At 36.3% G+C, this 20,895-nt stretch overlaps 1 protein-coding gene across 7 annotated transcripts in view; it reads left to right on the forward strand.

Moving 5' to 3' along the window:
* Positions 1–20,895, forward strand: part of LOC140172814 (uncharacterized) — a 244,802-nt gene that overhangs the window by 188,738 nt on the left and 35,169 nt on the right. For 6 of the 7 annotated variants that reach the window (XM_072195943.1, XM_072195946.1, XM_072195947.1 and 3 more), the window contains 6 exons: positions 3,859–4,214; positions 5,102–5,218; positions 6,708–6,905; positions 9,145–9,273; positions 18,419–18,481; positions 19,083–19,130. In XM_072195943.1, coding sequence (XP_072052044.1) covers positions 3,859–4,214; positions 5,102–5,218; positions 6,708–6,905; positions 9,145–9,273; positions 18,419–18,481; positions 19,083–19,130 — 911 coding nt within the window. The remainder of the gene's footprint in view (positions 1–3,858; positions 4,215–5,101; positions 5,219–6,707; positions 6,906–9,144; positions 9,274–18,418; positions 18,482–19,082; positions 19,131–20,895) is intronic. The other variant, XM_072195945.1, reaches the window with a different exon arrangement.

Raw genomic sequence — 20,895 nt, forward strand, 5'->3', positions numbered from 1 at the left:
AATTTTTTGACAAGATACAAACTTGGTATTAATCAGTACAAGTCTGCTGGACCAGACAAAATTTAGAAACCTATTGTTATCCTTTAGTGACAATACCTTGACATTGTTGACACAATATTGTGTATACAGGTTATGTCACTGTTGAAAGTTTATGTCAATTTTCTGCATGATGAGTTCTTTAGTTTGAATTGCTTGTTGTTCCACGCCTCCTGTTGTGTACATTTCTCATGTCAATCTTAATGATGACTTAAAACAAAAAATAAGAATATGATGAAAATTAACAATGTAATATCTTTCGGTGTACATTTTTTAGAAAGGCAAAAATGAACAGTCACATGAAATTGAATCAGGAATAATGATTAAGAAAATCTGCTGAACACAGGTGCAACATGTTAGCAGTAGCTGGCTTGCTTTAATGGGAAGATATTGTTAGAATTGCGCAGACGTAGTGCGATGCAATTGCCCATGTTTCATCAGCTGGTGTTTGGATTTTGTGTTCATGTTGGTCTTTGATGATGCTCATACTGTCATTATATGAAGGTCTGGTTTGCATCACATTTGAGTTTATTTTTGGTTTCATTGTGGTTCAGCTTAATTTAGTATGAATGGGCATATGGGTTGTAGTAACTGATGGCATCTTTTCTTGGGTTGTAATATTGACCTTTTCGGTAAATCCCATAAGCCTTTACAGGTACACCTGATATTTCGTCATTTGACATCACATTGTCTGACACCAATGTGCTCATCATTTGGCGAACGTCGTTTCTGCGCTTTGCAAGTCGGCATGACGTCAAATGCCGACATCTCAGGTGTACTCGCAAAGGCTTATGGGATTTACCAAAAGAGGTAAATTCAATTTGAGTTGATCCATACTTGTAGGAAGGAAACTTGACTTTAACCCCCTTGAGAACTACTGTTTTTCTTATAGAGTCCCTGATTGGTTAATTACATGATGAAATCATCTGAGTAACCAATCAAAATATAGCTTTTAGATATCGGCAATTTTAAGCTTTATCCCCTTCAGCCCTACTAACTATTCTTATCATATCTCTGATTGGCATATTGCATCATATAGCACTCTTTGTAACCAATCAAAATAGCTCGTAGATGCCATTTTTGTGTTTCATTTCCACTATCCTTAAAAGTAACTAAGACAAAAATATGAAAGTATATAAATTTGGAAAGAAATTGATGCATGGAATCAACTTTAACTTCAGAATTTGGAGGGGGAAAATTACCAGTGTTTAAGAAAAAAAACACCATATTAAACTTTTTGGTCCTCTGAAATAAGTTACTTGGCCATCTCAAAGTTATAAAAAAATCAGGTGATTACGCTACCAGGCATTCATAAGGTGTGAATCGACAGCACCTAGTAGCATGATAGAAGGCACTTCTTGCCTTTTGGTATGAGGAACATGCACACTAATATTCTTTATCAGACCTCCACTTTCTGTACTTGTACATGCATTGATATTTTTCATCTGAACTACAACAAAATCATATCTACCCCGACAAGCGGAAAATCATATCCGTCCGACAAGCGAAAGGTCTGGGGTTCAAGTACCTGCACAGGCAGGTATATTTGGAGTTTTTGCTCTGTTTTATCTGCATATGCATGTTAGGTTTTCATTGTATAGTTTCATGTTAAATTGTGCTAGTGTACGATGAGGGGTTCTTCTTTCCCCTGTACATATCTAGTCATTAACTCCCTGGACACTACTGGTCATCTAACATCATTTCTGATTGGTTGATAACTTGAAATGCTCATTTCAATTGCCAATTATGACTAGGCTTTAAACTATATTTATGGTCAAATTTGCATTTGCAGATGATCTTATTAATACCCTCCTTGATTGGTTCAAAATTGGACACAATATTAATTCTCATGGGGTTAACTTCTAATCAATCCACAGTGTTTTGAGTCCTGCTCATTACATAACGGGTACTCATTTTGCATGAAAAAAAAATCAAACAAATATTGAAAGAAAGATAGAACAACATCATTAGTTTATAATTATTTGTTCAATTATATACATACCATTGTAGTGACAATTTAATTCAGACATTTCTATAACTGCATTTTGCGGCTGGTTTAAATCAATACAAGGAGACCATAAAGTAAGCATGTGAGCTGCTTAATTACCTAGTCATTGCACTAACTTGGCAACTCATTTGGGTTTTTATGATGTGATGTTTTAATTGTATTTGGCAGGTGGATCAGGTGTTTTGTGGGTTATCCATATGATGCCTTATTAATCTAGTTCTATTTGGACTATTATTAAAATCCGCATCGGGTGGATGTCATTACAGGTTTACAGTGGGCTATCCATACGATGCCTTATTAATCCAGTTCTATTTGGACTACCTTATTAAAATCCATATCAGATGGATATTGTTCATAAGATGTATTATTAATCCAGTTCTATTTGGACTACATTATTAAAATCTATATCTGGTGGATATCATTACAGATTTACAGTGGGTTATTCATGTGATGCCTTATTAATCCAGTTCTATTTGGACTGCATTAATTACCTAGTCATTGCACTAACTTGCCAACTCATTGGGGTTGTTATGATGTAGTGTTTTAATTGTATTTGTCAGGTGGATCAGGTGTTTAGTGGGCTATCCATACGATGCCTTATTAATCTGGTTCTATTTGGACTACATTATTAAAATCCATATCAGGTGGATATCATTATAGGTTTACAGTGGGCTATTCATATAATGCCTTATTAATCCAGTTCTATTTGGACATTATTAAAATCCATATCAGGTGGATGCCATTATAGGTTTTAATGTTCAGTGGGCTATCCATATGATGCCTTATTAATCCAGTTCTATCGTTAAAATCCATATCAGGTGGATGCCATTGCAGGAGCTCAGTTGGCTGTATAGGATTTGTATTGTAGTATATGCAATTTAGTTGTGCCAGTGTGCATTGTATACGTACCTTGGGATCTAGTTATATTTGGATTAGTACATTCAGTGCACTTGTAAAGATGTATAATCCAGAAATTGTAAAAAGCAGTTTTAGATATTTAGGTCATTGGTAATAAAAATAATCATGCCTGAAACATTACCTGTATGCCTTTGCCACACAATAGTTGCAATGCATAGTTTGTGCACTGCACTACTACCACCTATGCCCATTTGAAGTGCAACACACTTTTTATACAGTGTGACGGACAAAAGTCCATATTCAGTACCACATGTCATCATTCAGAAATTGTTTTTGAAGTGTGTGGTGTTGATAGCGATATATGCAACCATGACCCCAAGGGACCTTCAAGTATGGTCGTATACATACCTATGTTCTTCTTTTTTCCAAATCTCCCTCTGAAGAATTTTATTTCAAGCACAAAATCCCTCGTCAATAAAAATTGTGTATGCATTTGGAACACATTTGATATGTCAAAATAATGGCATTCAACCTGAATCTTCCACTGAGGGAGGGTGAGTTTCAAATGGAGCTGCTAATGTGTTAATTCCATTTGAAATTCATACTCCCCCTGTGGAAGATATTTCCAAAATTTTCCACAGGGTGGGGGGAGCATGGATTTCAACTGGAATAGCCCATTGCAAGTTGCATGGATCTGGAGGACAATGGTAGCCATCTGGCATATGCAGATAAGAGAAAACATAATACAATACTTCATAAACATTTCAAATGCTTGTTCCTCATGAGTAGTTTTGAATTCACCTTCCCTGCACATCTCATTATTGCAGGTCTCATTATTGCATCCTGCTCACATAGAAACTGTTAACCAGCAACCAAATTGCCAGTCCCTGACATTCAAGCAGGTGCCAAAGCATGAGTCCTGATCGAATATGTATGTTATGTATTTCTTACAACAGGAGACCCAGATATTCCGCAGATGAAGGTCAGCCACCAGTACTTGCTGAAACCACACCAACAGAAGAGTCCAAACCACCCCTGTCCAATGGCACAGAAGCTCTGATAGGAAGTCTCGAAGAAAGGAGAGAAAGAATTAGGGCTGCCAGGCAACGCGATAATCAAAGTCGAGACAAGAATGGAACGACGACACCGACTAAACAATCAAACGGAGAGATACCAATGGTAAATGGAGAATCGGTGAACCAGCAAGCGGAGACACACCCACGTAGGACGAGTCAACCAAATAGGTCGTTACCGGAAACAAATGGGGCTTCTCATCCTAAGAGGTCATCGAGCAGTAGCGATGCAGAGTCTAGTAAGTACAGTGTGTTACTTGGTTTGAACGTTATGGAAATGAGTTTGTTTGTAACTTTGTTGATCAAATTTCCCTTCGCAGGCTTGCAGAGAGTACAGTACCATCAGATGTATCAAGTATAATAACTACTTGGAAGGTTTCACTGGAAATTCATGAAGTAACATCTGAAGACTTATTCTATTAATCATCCCATTGTAAGATACAGGTATTGCTGGATAAGATTATTTATGAACATGGACAAGTATATCTTTGGTCAGGTATACCTTAGTACTGTACTACTGGTATATTTACCTAACAAAGATCAATATACCAGTTTGGTGATTCTCGAAAGTCTTAGCGAAAGTGAGACTATGTCATCATTAGTGTGCGCATCATCACTGTGCACTCACCACCTGTCAAATGAAGGCTTTTAGGAATAACGGAAATGGTCAATCCATGGATAATACCAGTGTGTGATACCTATAGTTTGTATACCTTTCTTGAGTCAGTAATTTAGATTTCTTTTTATTGTACCTGTAAATATAATGATGAGAAGTATATAAAAGTATACATTTTCAGAAAGGAATGATGCAAGGAATTCTATCAGCATACCAGATTCCTGCAAAAATTAACAGGTTTGAGAAAATCTCAATTTGATTTTACTTTTCTGACTTGAGGAAAGTATACGGACTATAGTCCCTGTGTTTGACCAGCAACAGCAAGTGTATGATGCCTATGTTCTACAAACTGTAAGTCCAACAATGTTGATCTTGGCTGTACCAGTGACGTCAGAATCTACATTTGAGTTACAACTATATCATGGATTTCTTTTCATACAAGTATATTTATTTTTATGGTCAACTAGAAACAGAAGAAAACTTGTACTAACTAAGATGTGTTTCTTACAGAGGAAGATCAGTTTGAGATGCGACGCATGAGGCGACGTCTACAGTATTTACAAACCAAAAATCATGACCATAAAAGTAAGAATGGTGGGGAAGTGCCACAAGACCAGGGGGAAGAGAGTGAGTGTTTGGCTTGATTTGGTGCTTGATTAACATGACAGCATGCTTGATTCTAGATGCATCGTACCTTCCTCTACAAACCCTCCTAGGTATCATTTGGGGGGGGGTAATTTGCAGGCCTTATATTAAGTATATGCCTGGACCAGGAGCTAAAAATGAGCTCCTGGTCTCAAAGAAAGCTCTTGATCCTATAGTTTGTAGTGTCAAATATTGGACACACCAGGAGCCAAAACTGGGCAACCATGGGGTAAAAAAAGCTTGGGTGCTTGCTTAATATAAGCCTTGGTAATTTGACATCCTGAAGATGAAGAAAGTTTATTCAAAACTGTAAATCATGTTTATTCTTTCTGTCGCATCACTCGTGGCCGAAAAGTAATCATTCTTTGCCCAAGGTATATGACAGAAAAGTTAAATTTCTTTTTAATTAATACATTTTTATAGTTACAGATTCTTCTATAGATTCTTTTATAGATGATATTATTTCAATCTCATGTGATTACAAAATTTGACTCATCAAAACTAAATGATGAAAATGAAGCAATTGAAATAAGATAGCTTTTTCTGTGATAGGCTTTTATGACAGGAATTCATAACAATTAGTGGGTTTTTAGCGGATTTGCCATCAGACAAGTTTAGATAGCTTTCCATAGATAATTTTTGTGCTTCAGTTACAGTAAATATAATAGTTGAGAATACTTTTACTTTGTTCTGCTTTTCATTTCTTCTTTGAAGAATGAAATAGTTGCATCACCACTTGACCATCACCATCATCATCAGCATTTACCACCACCACCACCATCATCATCTTTTCTCCTCTTTTCTCTCCATCAACCCCAAGTAGTGATATGAGCACCAAAAGCCAGCATGATAAGAATGTTATGAAAGTAGAGGAATTTGTTGACACACGCAAGTATGTCCGTTCAGTAGACTCTGTTTATAGCTGAGTGTGTTTTACGAGGATCTTACCCTTTCCACGGCACTATCGGTTGGGTGTGTGAAGCATGCAAGTAATATGCAATATAAATTATAGCCATCTTCTGGCATGTTTTGTTTGGAACTAACTGTCAACTACTAATTTTTTGTAAGACATGGAAGCCTCTTTCAGACGGTTTAACTTACTCGATCACAGTGGTGCATTAACTGCATGACTTTTTGTGATATATTGACGTGCCTAATCAAATGAGCAGTGAAGTCTATGATGTTTTCTACGCCAGGCCTCCCGTTAATTGTTTAGGGAGGAGTCATGCGTTCCATATTGTTCTGGATGTAGGGCAGCTAGGCAAGCTAGGCTTAACAGATGAATCATGTAGATATTAGAGGACGATTGTTCATTGCATGGTGACTTTGATTGCGTTGAGTGTTGGGTTGATGACTTATGCATGATGATTTGCTGTGGCTGCTTGGAAGATGACCAACCCAGCAGTGTCCATTTCCTATTCGGACTTGGCAGTAATCGGCGGCATTATGCTTATCTCTCTCAATACTCAAGAATCACTAAAAGACCAAGAGTTTGAAAGTAACACATGGCCACGGCGGAGGAGAAGATGCCACCAGATTGAAGCCATCAAGGAGGAGAGTCGGGAGGAAGAAGATGAGGATGTTAGCATCGCTGATGGGGAAACGGAACAAGATGTTAATGGACCTAGTGCTAGTAAAGTTAGACGATCATCCAATCCGTCCTTGACAAGTGAGTTAAACTGTGTGGTTTGCTTGCATGCATGACTCAAGGGCCTCTTACGCTAACCTGTATATTCATAGTCCACATGATGGTATTTTGATGATGTTTGATGATAAAAATGTTGACTTGAATTTGAGACAGGTGTTTTAATTAGTGTTGGTAATTAGGAATGTAATCAAGATTGAGTGGTAGCCTTGGAATAAATATTGCAAATGGATTTTGATTTTGATATTTTGAACAGTTTGAAAAGACAATGGTGATTGAATGGTGATGGTAGAGAAGAAAGGTTTTGTATATAGAATTTCAGATATTTTTGCTGGTTAGGATATTGGTTATATAGAAATATGCTGGTACAGATTACTGTTGGTTTCAAAGTGGTAAAATTAATTTTGAAATTGACGCAGAAATAAGTAAATTTCTCTGAAAAGTTTTGGAATATTGTTTTTCTTTAATCAGTTATTTTCTATTTTGTTTTCATTTTTTTTATTTTGTCCAGTTTGTTATGAGAAGGGATGGAATAAATAAAACTTAACAAAGCAATTTTGAAAAAAAAGTTGAAGTTTGTCTCATAAATTCCAAGGTTAGGTTGTTAGATTATATTGAATTCACGGTCCACAAAGTTTGTTTAGTTAACACGTACCAGTGTGTTGCACACCAACACGTGATAATGCCATGCAAGTCTGGTATATTCCGTCAGCTGGCATATGGGCGGTAAAGTTGGATGCGAATCAAGATGGTTGGCATTTAGGTTATAGCCAGGCTGATACCAAACATACAGAGGTATATATCTATCTATATATTAATGAGTAGAGATGTACGACTGTGACTGCCATTTCTTTAACTACATACTTTCAGTGACAGATAGTGAGTGATAAATAGCACTGTGAACCAGAATACAGAATATTCTCACTACCAATGGCATAGTTCAATAAACCTGGATTAACAACCATAGCTCAAATTTTGACCTCAAGTTGCTGAGGATGATTTTTGTACCCACATTTTCAAAGTTCAACCTATGATTAATACAGACATATTGGGGTTAAAGAGCATTGTCTTGCATAGATTCTCAACAGTAACATATGTATGAAAAAGATGTTTGTTTAATTTCTTTCATTTTTCATTTTGCTTTTTTAATTTTTGTCAATGTCATAAAGTTGTTCATTATTGATTAATATGTTTTTTGATAATTTGTCATGATAGAATAAAGACTTTTTTAAATCGTAAATAAAACTGGGGTTTTAGGTAACTTAATCATAACTGACAGAATGTACCAGACTTGTTCATTATTGGTTTTATATGTTTACCATTGAGCCATTTTGTGAAAATTATATCATGAGAAAGAAAGTTGGCATTTTAGGGAAAAAAGAATTTTGCCATTTCTATTATTGACCATAAGTGATGTTTAGATTTGCTACCATGATATATATGAGTGCCTTCCCCATGGTTTGGTCTAGGATGATAGTGTATTGGCATAACCAATCGTGCCATTTCTATCAATGTCCATGATGCCTAGGATGTCTACCATGATATATATGAGTGCCTTCCCCATGGTTTGGTATAGGATGATAGTGTATTGGCATAACCTTCTAGCGCACTTCGCAACCAGTGTTATGATGAATCAGATTTCCAAGTCGAGCTTCGTGTTTCCATAGTCTATCATGAGTAGCTAGTAATAGGATAAGCTTTCTGTTCTATTGGGGGTATAATGTTGTAATGTGACCTCATGGAAAAGACAATGATGTTTGGGGATGTTCTCAGTTCTGAACCAAGTTGATGCACATCAGTAAATATTTGTGATATTAAATGATTTACAATGTATCTTTAATAGTATCATTATCTTATTATAAAGAATCAAACTTTAATCTGGCCCTGCATGATATTTCCTTCAATTTGCAAATCAAATCTACTGTCCATTCCTAGTAGACAGGAACCGGTTGGAAGTAGATTATATTATGTATTGTTTTATTGTGCTGTGGCTTCGACTGGCCCATACCAGCTGTTTCTTGATTTCAGTGTCAGAGGTAGCTTCAGTTTACAGTTGGTGTCGGTTCATGTCTTAAGAGGTATACAAAGGTTATACTAAACTAATGTTTACTTTGTGAGAGCCTCTTAATGTTATTTATAAAAAAAAATGGGTATTTGCAATTTGGAAATAATTTTGTAAGCATTTATTAATAACACGTAACAATAACATGCATGGATATAGAAATGGTCTGGCAACACTTTCCATGTTTGACCCTTTCAAAAGGTCACACATCCTTGGAAGAACCTATGGAAATATCCAAACCTACTGAAACTGCACAAGAAAATGAAAGGCTGGCTGGAAAAGAAGAAAAAGAAGAGGAAACAGTTGATGTTGAGGAAAAATTAAAAACAGGTAAATTGATCTGGCATGAGAGCATGATGATATTAAGATATTTGATTTTGACTATGGTTAAATTGTGATAAGACCATGTAAAGGTTCTTAAGTGCTACTCATATTAAGCATGAGTACTAGTATTGTGGTACCTAAAATTGAATTGGTATTTTACTTTACATATTATATGATGAGTAAATATAAAAGCTTTTGTTGGTGTTGGTTTTAAATTTGACACTACATGTGCATACCTTTTTAGCTTGCTATGCTATGAATCATTCATTTACAGCCTTTAAAAATAAAAAATTTCGGGGGTAAATGCAGTATTGTGATTCTCATGTGTGACAATACAATATAGCTCATTTCTTGGAATTAATAAGGGAATAAGGACTTCAAATACTTTATATTGTTATTCATAGTGCTTTTGGAAGTCCTTATATTTGCTTTGTAGATTTCATGCAGTAGGTAATATTTCGCATTTTCGATAAAAGTTACATTTAAAGTTGCTGTGTTAAAATGGAATCATAATAAACTCATATGGATAGTTACAAGTATACCATTAATGACAAACTAAATCACCATAATAAATTCACAAGGCCTCAGCAAACATGACTTGTATATGTACATTTAAGAATAGTTAATCATACATGCAATTGGTCATCACATAGTAGCATCCATCGAATAGAAATCAATTCCATTATTAGAAATTGTAGTGCAAGTTATACGTATAGCAAAAACATACACATAATTTGTCAATGGGTCTTCTCAAGTTTTCAGTTTTGGTAAACATATGATCAAAACTAAAACCAGGAACTTGAAAAGGCCATGTATCATAGAAGCAATTCCTAAGTTTGTGCTTGCTCTTTCAGCTCACCCAAAAGGAATGTATTTTTCTTTTCTTCTCTCAATTTTTGTTCATCAGCGCCATCATGCATGTCTTAATGCAATCATGCAGCTTTTAGAAATTTGCAGACGATCATGTTAAAGTAGTTTGCATGGCAAACAAATCTGAGAAGATCACTTTGTAGAAACAATATAAGCTGTTCAGTATAAGATGGAATATGACCTACATGACCAAAATGCATGGATCTTACACAAATGGGGCATGTTGCCAACTGATGGTAGAACATACTTTAGTTGTTAGAGATCATTTAGAGACAGGTGGAACATGACTTTGGACATGGTGTACATGTCTTGTTCCAACTTGTACTGAACAGACTATAGTGTACTAATATCAAAGGGTACAGTTCAGTAGCTCATGGATTGATTTACTTAAGATTGGGCTCAAATGTGTAGAGTATATCAAAGAGCTCAGTGTAACACAGCTTCATCTCCATTTTGGCCTTGTGTCCCATTTTAGTCTGATTGTACCAGTAGCGTGGCCAACAGAGGGGGAATGGGGGTAAGGCAAGGGGGAAAACTTTGAAGAAAATTATCAAAAATGGGCTAAAAAGTACAAAAAATTGCCAAAAAATCTTAAATATCAGGGTAGCCAGCATATCATAGGGGGACAAGAGGGGGAGCAAGACTTCATACAAAAGAGGATAATTCCCCCCTTGCCCCTTTGGTACGACATTGGGCATACATTTTGTTGTTACTAGAAAGCCCCTTTTTTGTCTGAAAATGTTGATACCAGAATCTCATTTTCACCAAATATGGAGATATGGCTGTGTTGCACTGAGTCCTCAATATCATAGTACAAACTCTTGTAAGGTTTATGGAAGTGTACATGATGCAGGTTTTAATCATCTTTTATTGAGATTTGAAATATCAAAATCACATTTCAGCTGTTTTTTACATGGGGATTAAGAATGATGTTTCGTATGAATTTAGTAAATCAACTTTTTGAATTTTGGGATAACATTTACATTTGATTCTACGAAGAATAAATCTATGAGTTTTAAATTGTAAGTTATCACTGAACTGTACATTTTGGTATGTCAGATTATTTTTAAAGTGACTTTTAAGTGAAGTTCATTGGCTTTAACTGACCCTGACAAGTAGCCTATCCTTTCTTCACTTTATCTAGATTAATTGACCTTTTTGGTTTTAATCCCATAAACCTTTCCGGGTAGACCCGAGATGTCTTCATTTGATGTCGCACATCTTTAGGGAACACAGTTGGTGTGACGTCATGTGATGACATCTCAGGTCTAACCGCAAGGAATTATGGGATTTATCAAAAAGGTTAATTCAAGATGTGCATGTGTTATGTAGATTAATATTGGCTTGTTCACTTTTAAGGCCTGACTGACAAGATGACTAAAAAACAAGAGGCCGCCGCTAAAGCTGCTGATGATGATATCCTGCTACTGCTCGGAAGAGCACCAAATAAAGATGAAACAAAAATGGAAGTTGAAGTCTCAAAGAAGGATAAATCAGAAGACATGAAATTAAGTACAGATGAGGATATGAGGCAACCAAGTAGTAAGTCTGAAACCAAAATTGACAGACAAGATTTAGCAGACGACGCTGCTCAAAATCAAAAGGAATTGATTGACAAGAAAGAGGAACATGAAGCTGTAACTCAGGAAAGTCAAAGTATTGACAAGTCTGAAGTGGACAAATTAAAAGCACAAGCAGACAAACCAACAGTGCTTATTCAGGAGGAGAGTAGTAAAAGGTTACGGAAAGAAGCCAATGTTACAAGCAACAAGGATGAAGATGTTCTTTCACTTCTTGGTAGACCACAAGCCCAAGTGGACATAGCAGCAGCATCGGTGGTAAAGAAAGACACCAAAGATGATGACATTCTTGAACTTCTTGGCAGACCCCAGGCCCAAGTGGAAACAGCAGCAGCATCAGTAGTAGAGAAAGATACCAAAGAGGGATCAAGGACAGAAGCAAAATCTGATGGACTTGGACTGTCTCTTCCGGATGCAGATGGCAACAGAACTGCATCTGATGCTGCAAGTCAAAGCTCACAGTCTTCGGATTCAGAGGGGTATCTCTCTGCATTGTCCGAGGAAGATGCGGAAAACAGCAGCGCCAGCGTTCTTGCGATGCTGCAGAAGGGGGGTGAGAATGCAGAGGATGAGGCTAAGTTCACCATCGCTCCTGATGAGATGGTGTTGCCTGGTAAAGAGGTCAAAAAGGATGAGGCTGTTGATGAAGAAGACATCTTGACTTATCTTGGCAAAGGGGAGAATGCCAACTCGCAAGCAAACAAGAACCGCTGGACCATGAAAGGTAAGCGACAGAGTAGCGACGCCTTCTCGGAAACATCGGCAAGTGACGAAGGTCTGGCAGAAGTTGGGAGTAGCACAGGAGGGGATGTGGCACAGAACGGGGACAATGGGGGTGGGGTGGAGAAAGAAGATGACATCATGGCAATGCTGGGAGGTGGTGTGAAAATGTCGGAGACGAAACTAGAGAAGCCAGAAATTGACTTAATGGATAAAGTAGGTATTGCACCAACTGATGCTATTACAGTTTTAGATGCTGACGTCGGGAAACAAGATAGGAAAGAACTCATTCGACCAGGAAGATTAAAAGATTTGACTGAAACATCAAAAGAACATGATGATGAAATAAATTTAACTGCTGTATTAAGTAAAAGTAAAAAATCTAAAGTCAAAATTGAGGACAAAGCGGCAAATGAAAAAGATGTTAAACCAGAGACAACAAAGACAAAAGGCCTTAGAGGTTTATTTAGAATCAAATCGCAAGAAAAAATAGACGCGAAGAAAGATGCAACAAAATCAAAGAAGGAAATGAAGAAACAGAAAGCAATTGATAATGAAGATGAAGCTAATATGCTTGAACTTCTTGGAAGAAGGTCAAAGGTCAGTGATGGTGCATCAGGTAACAGTGCAGATGTAAAGGATATATCTACATCCAGGGATGAGAAAAGACGGATGTCAAAAGTCACCTGATCAAACAGATGACGCACGATGGCATGTCATTGTTTGGAAGGAGCATCATGAGTCCAAAACGAGTGCGTAAGTCTAGGGAGTTTGTTTTCCATGATTATGAAAATGTTGAATTGAAAAATGACGACAAAGCTGATTCAAGGAGCGGACAAAGTAAGAAGAAGAAGGAGGAGGAGGACGACATCATGGCTTTGTTGAGTGGTGGAATTCAAAGGAAATCTTCAGTCAAAAATGAAAAGGAAGTGGAAGAAATTAAGAAAGACAAAAAGCCAGATGTTGTAGGACTCGAAAAAGTTGCTTCCAAAAAGAAGGAAGAAGAAGCCCAGGTCGAGAAGAAAGACACAGATGAAACACCTGATGAGGTTATTAAAGATGAAATCAAACAAAAACCAATGGATGATGAGGATGATGTCTTAAGGTATCTTGGAAGACGAGATAAGACTTCTAAGATGAGTAAAAAGAACAATGAGGATGCAGATGTACTTGCTCTACTGGGTCAAGGCGTAGATGCCAGTCTTGGAATGCCCAATGATGAGAAACAGAAAGATGTAGCTACTGATAAAGCCAAGGAAGAAGTTAAGAAGGAGGAGGAGGATTGGAAAGAGAAAGATGACACTACAAACAAAACCAAGAGAGAAGATGAGAAGGATGATGATGACAAAAAGCAGAAAGAAAGTAGCATTGTCGAAACCGATAGTGAAGTTAAGCAGGCTTATATTGATAGGAAAGTGAATGATGAAGTTGAAACCAAGAAAGAAGCGAAGGATGATGATGATGAAGAAGCAGTGACTGTTGTACTGGTTTCTCCACGTGTGAAGAGAAAGGCAAACAAAGATACAAAGAGTAGTCAAGATGAAGATATCATGGCAATGCTTGGTAGAGGAGGGAGTGAGGAGAAGATGGAAGATGTTGAGGTGGTAGCATCAATACCAAAAGTAAAGATAACTGAATCAAAATCATCTATTGAGAAAGATGGCGGCATTAAGGAGGAAGCCAAGAAGACCAAGAAACCATTATTGAGGGTGTTCAGTAGCGAAGAGGAATCATCTTTTGTTACAGTTGATTTGAAGGATTCAAAGAAAACCAAGAAAGATGAAGATGAGGATGTCTTGGCATTACTTGGAAGAGGAACGGGTGTGGTCAGCGAATCGGAGAAAAATGAAGAACCTGATGAGGTAATGGTGGTTAAATTACCGAGTAGGCAGGCATCAGTTGACCTTGATGAAGAAGTGATGGTGATGAAATTACCTTCTAAGAATAAGAAAGATGCTACAGAGGCTGATGTAAAAGTAGGAGAGGATGAGAAGGATGTTATGAATTTACTCGGAAGAAGAGGTGGTAAGGAACGGAAATTGGCCGAAGAGGATGATGTTCTTGCATTGTTGAGCCAAGGAATTTCAGCTACACCAGAGGAACCTGAATGTAAGATGGAAAAGGAGGAAGAAAAAGAAGTGAAAGATGATAACAAAATAGTCGATAGTGAGATAACTGAAACTGATGTGGCATCTAAAGAGACAGGCAAGAGTATTGGTGAGAAGAAAGAAATTGATGACAGAAAAAAATTAACAGAAGAAGATGATGTTCTTGCCCTACTTGGTAGGGGAGCATCAGTGGAAGAAGTTGAAGATGACGCAAAAGTGATGAAAGAACCTGTACCCAAGAAAGAAGATTCTGTTCTTGCAGATGACAAAGAAATTGTATCTTCAAGAAAGGCAGCAACCACAGAAAAAGATGTTAGCGAAACAAAGAAAGAAGATGTGTGGATAAAACGGAAGACACCCAAAGCATCGGAAGAAGACAATGTTCTTGCTATGCTTGGTAGGGGGCATCAGTGGAAGAAGTTGAAGATGACGCACAAGTGATGAAAGAACCTGTACCCAAGAAAGAAGATTCTGTTCTTGCAGATGACAAAGAAATTATATCTACAAGAAAGGCAGCAACCACAGAAAAAGATGTTAGCGAAACAAAGACAGAAGATGTGTGGATAAAACGGAAGATACCCAAAGCATCGGAAGAAGACGATGTTCTTGCTATGTTAAGCCAGGGTGCATCAGAAGTTGCTGACAAGTCAGTGAATGAAAACAAAGATGCAAAAAAGAAGAAAGAAGATGAAGACGATGTTCTTGCTATGCTAAGCCAGGGTACCACTGAAGCTGCTGTTGAGAAGTCAGTGAATGAAGACAACAAAGATACAAAGAAGAATCTCAAAGCAGATGAAGATAACGTTCTTGCTATGTTAAGCCAGGGTACATCTGATGCTGCTGCTGATAAGTCAGTGAATAAAGACAAAGAGATTAAGAAGAATCGCAAAGCAGATGAAGAGGATGTTCTTGCTCTACTAAGCCATGGTACTTTAGACAACAAAGTGACTATAGGAGACAAGGAAGGTAAAAAAGACAAAGAAAACAATGAAGAAACTGTCCAGAAAGAAGATGATGTGCTAGCTTTGTTAAGTAAGGGAGGAGAAATTGAGGTGTCAGCTGGTGATGAACAAACCAAGATGAAAGACCAAAAGAAAATTGAGAACAAGACAAAAGACGATAAGGAGGATGCCATTGCTCTGTTGAGTAAAGGTACACCTCCCATTGCAAAAAAAGCAACATTAGATAAAGAACAAAAGGAGGAAGTAACAGAACCAGAAACAAAAGACCAAACAAAGGATGTAAGTGGCTCATCAAGTAGAGAACCATCAGTGGATGTAGAAGATGTTGAGGTAACTGCTCTTCTTAGTCGAGGCAACTCGTTGGAAGGCCTCAAACTTAAGATAGAGATGGTTGATGATGAGCCAGAGGTTTGCTTTACTCTTCCTCCAAGCAAGGGAAGGAGAAAAGAAAAGGAAGAAAAGCAGGAAGATGTGATGACAATTACTCCATATGATGGCTATTTATATAACACCTGTAAGTATACTAGAAATAAGCACCGTGACATTGTCTGCCAAACATAAATTGCTACAAACAAATATAGTGTCAATACTGCTATTATTTGTCAAAGAAAGTTACTAGAATGTATTTCAGCACTGAAATGGTTAAGTTGTAACCAAGACAATTGACATTGATATGTTTTGGTATATCCAATTCCAATACTGTAAAAGTGGTATTTTTTGCAAGTGCAAGTTTTTGTGCTTTGTCAATTTTGAACTGCTTTTAAATTCTTGATTTGAGTTTTTCTTCATAGACCTATTCATAAAAGAACATATTCATGCATTTTTATTTGTGTGGTAGATGTATTGAACTCGAAAAAGAAATTCTCGGTTCGAATTTTCGTACATGGACTTTTCTTTCATAAAAGAACATATTTGTGCATTTTTATTTGTGCGGTAACTGTATTGAACTCGGAAAAGTATGAAAACTAATGCTCCATGAAATTTCATATAAATCAATCAATATATACATTGTTTTTTGATAAATTATGTCCCCAGGAACAAGGTAACTGTATTTTTCAACAGATCTACCATTATCTCATTTCATGAATAAAATCTTTGAGATCAAAACAATCCCAGAGTAAAATAAAAATTATTGCTTAAAATTTAGTAGTTTTTTCACATACGACAAAACGTTGTGATTGGCAGACAATGTGAAGCATGTTGGCATGTATGTAGAATAATAGACAGCATGTACGTTGATGGACGCATGGGACAAACATACATGTTGGTTTGAATAGCCACACCCTGTGGGATTTGAAGGTTAAGACAAACCATAACAAGCATGCATGACTGAAGCTGACAATGTAAATACCACCAAGTATGATGGCATCAAAGTACTGTTCATATTTTGAGGTACACATTGTTGCCAGACGTTCAATTTGTTAGCCCAATTGGGTGACTTTTGAAGATTTTAACCATTTCCTATCCTATAGAAACCAATGGTTAAGAAAAAAATTGAGTGGCTTTTCAACATTGGCTTCCGATAGTTTTCTGCCCCAGACACCAATGGTTAAATGAAAAATTGGGTACTTTTCAACATTGGCTCCCGATAGATGCCAATTGATAAGAGAAAAATTCAATGACTTGATTGTTTGATGTGTGTGATTTGGGAAAAGTTTTTGGCAACTCCAGTGGTACAAGGTTGTTGCATGATTTAGTTGGAAAATGAAACGTGTATATGCTACTTGATACACTTTGTGCCTTGATTGCATGTACCTATAATACCTTAGCATCTTGATATCTTCCCTATAGTGTGCCAATTTCCCTAATAGCTCATAGCATAATAACTTTCTTTATTTCCTCTTATTTTGACCAGCTACAAATTACATCTACAACTTTACTAACTTTTATGATCAGAATTTGCCAAATTATAGAAGTGGATGTATTAAATGCAGTTTTATAGTTTTAACCCTATGAGAACTACCTGCCTATTGGTCAAAAAGAAGTTTTCATTATCAATTGGACTAATCAGCAACATTGTTAGAATAATTTCACCATCCCAAAAAAATGGGGTGAATTATTTGCAAAGATCCATTCTGATTGGTGATTTAAGTGAAGATATCACGTAATTGACCAATCAGAGGCAATGTTAGATCGGCAGGTCATGGGGTTAAATAGATACTGTTTAATATTGATTTGCTTTTGATGTCCTGTATTTAGGTGTAGGCCTATATTTTATAGCAAAGTTTGGGCCACAATCAAAGATATAATGGTATTCTGCTTTTCACAATAATGAGCTGGAAATTCCTGGGTATTAAAATTGTCTTGGAATGTAATGTGTATATTTGTGATAACTCTTGACATTATGAGTTGCCTTGTCAAGTTTGCAAATGGAATGATATATAATAATTATATATGTATATCGTGATGGATATAAAATAATATAGAGTATGATTTATAAGCTGCAATGATATAGTTTACTACTTGGAGACAATAAATTACTATTTATTTAATTTGTGCGAAGATATGGTTTCCTTGTTAGAGGTAATACTTTATTATTATCGGGAAGCAATGCAATTTATTAAATAATATGGTGCCAGAGTTCTTTATATATAACAATGCTTACTACACCCATGGTGGATAACATTATTTGGTTACATACCAGCCTAATAATGCATTTCTAGAGTGAAATTTCTTCTTGTAGAGTGAAATGTGTTGTTATTGTTAATAAAAAATCTATGTCTTAGTATACCTCTGTTGCTCATTTTTTCTAGTATAAAATTTGTTGTTAACAAAACTAAAGATGTAGTATACCTGGTTAATTGTTTCTGGAGTGATTTTCAATGTTAACACACACTAATTGTGACATATATTTCATATGTTGCTCAATATAATGACGACATTTTTTTATCAACTGTTTCCATTCCTCAAGTTCCACGAAGCAAATTGACTCAGAAGCAGAGTAGCGGCAGTCTGTCGCCACGGCCTTTTGAGAGTAAGTCTAACTGACTGATATTATCTACTACTCAATTTTAAAGGACATAGAGAGATATTTGATATAAAATTGTTTATCTTACTTCTCCTAGAATGGAGCAATGAATATTTGATGTAATTAATCCTTTGGTAAATGTTAATTGGATGATCAATGAACATCATTTTGCATAGTTTCCGAGTTCAACCACCTCTGGTCATGCATATTATGTAGCTTTAATGCATTATATGACCAGATCTGATCCAAGCAGGCTAAAGTCTGCAATAATGAAACTGATAGGCAAAAAGTGAGGGGAGAAAAAACAATAAAAAACATAAGAAAATTGACATATGAAAGGTTCGTAACTTTACAACCAAATATTCAAGAGACCTGGGGATTCAACATCAGTAAGTGTAGGTACTTAGCAAATTAGTAATGATAGAAATGTTCAAAATTTTTGATTTGGGCCTGATTGGCCTTGAATGGCCTTTCAAAATCCCACAGCTGAACATAATATTTGAAAAATAATTGTAAAATACAAACTTGTAACTTATATAATAAAATAAAATGATCTGTTGACTGGATAATAAATGTATTTCTTATGGATTGTTTTTATCTTGGTAAGGTCCATGGGCGCAACAAGAGTCGTCCGATTCATCATTTTCTCAGTGCAGTGAGTAAATGAATGGGTGTGCTGTGTGCATGTAATAGGGGTATATATCACATCAGAAAGCCATTAATATTTGGTTGAAATAGATTTGAGTTACAGCAGAGATACAGCAGAAGTACAGCAGAGATAACGCTGATATAATGGGTGTACTGTGTGCATGGAATAGGGGTATATACATGCATCACATCACAAAGCCATTAATATTAGGTTGAAATAGATTTGAGTTAAGACAGAATAGTTTGTTGGAAGTACGGTAGAGATTACGCCAATTATTATGGGTGTGCTGTGTGCATGTAATATAGGTATATATCACACCACAAAGCCATTAATATTAGATGGCCATAGATTTGAGTTACGACAGAAAAGTTTGTTGGAAGTACGGCAGAGATAACATTGATAAAAAAGGTGTGCTGTGTGCATGTAATAGGCATCACAAAGTCTTCTGATATTAGGTTAAAATGGAATGTTTGAGTTCCACCAAAGAGAAAAGTTAGTTTGAAGCATGACAGAGATTTATAGGACTATGCTGAGATACTATGTGTGATGTGTGCATGTAATATGCATAATATATACATATTACGAAATCATTCAATATTAGGATGAAATGGAAGATTTTAGTTAAATGTTAATTGTTTGATCAATTTAATCCATATTTGAATTGGATCTGTATACAAGTAGTGATATCCGATACAGGTAAATCCATTAGATTACCTAACAATATCTACACACAACATGTATGTAATATGTGTCTGTGTGAATGTAGACTTGGTTTACAGATTTGTTCTATAATGGATGCAGTATTCTTACATTTTAACCTAGGCATGATAACAATTTTTGCCCGTTTTCAAACTATCACTTTATTTACCTTGGGTAGACATAGCATAATCAGGCACTTTGTTCTGGTCTCACATTCATGATTTTATTTAGTCACCAAGTAGGGACCTTTTAAGATTCCATAATGACCTACTACATGTATATACTGGGTGTTCAGTGAAGGTTGGTGTTTTGGAGGATTGGGAAATCTATATGTGCAAATCAAGACTGGAAAAGTGTATGTCTCCTGTTATTCTTTGGTAATTACCATGACACAGTGCCTAAAATATTAAGTTCCATATCAACCTAGAAATAATGGTTGTACTAAACTCTCCTCAAAAAAAGAAACTTATAATTTTTCACAAGGTCATATCTTAAAATCCTCTCCATAAAATGAACAAAAATTGCACACAGGATTACTTCAATACTCTACTCTAAACTCATGTCAGTAACCAAGCAGTTGTCCAACTGACACAACAGCAAAATGCACTGACATGGAACACCTATCTGGACCAAAATTCACATCCCAACAGATTTCCTTTGTTGGGTTCCAATTATTCGCCTGTGAATGTGGTCCCGGAAGCTGTTCCGTGTCAGTGCATTTTACTGTTGGGTCAGTTGGACAACTGCTTGGTTACTGACATGTGTTTAGAGTAGAGTATTGAAGTTATCCTGTGTAATTTTTGTTCATGTACAGGCTAATAATTGGAACCCAACAAAAGAAATCTGTGAATTTTGGTCCAGGAAGGTGTTCCATGTCAGTGTAATTTGCTGTTGTGTCAGTTGGATAACTGCTTGGTTACTGACATGTGTTTAGAGTAGAGTATTGAAGTAATCCTGTGTGCAATTTTTATTCATTTTTATGGAGAGTATTTTAAGATATGACCTTGTGAAAAATTATAAGTTTCTTTTTGAGGAGAGTTTAGTACAACCATTATTTCTAGGTTGATATGGA

Source organism: Amphiura filiformis, chromosome 16 (genome assembly GCF_039555335.1).
Source record: "Amphiura filiformis chromosome 16, Afil_fr2py, whole genome shotgun sequence".
NCBI lineage: Eukaryota > Metazoa > Echinodermata > Ophiuroidea > Amphilepidida > Amphiuridae > Amphiura > Amphiura filiformis.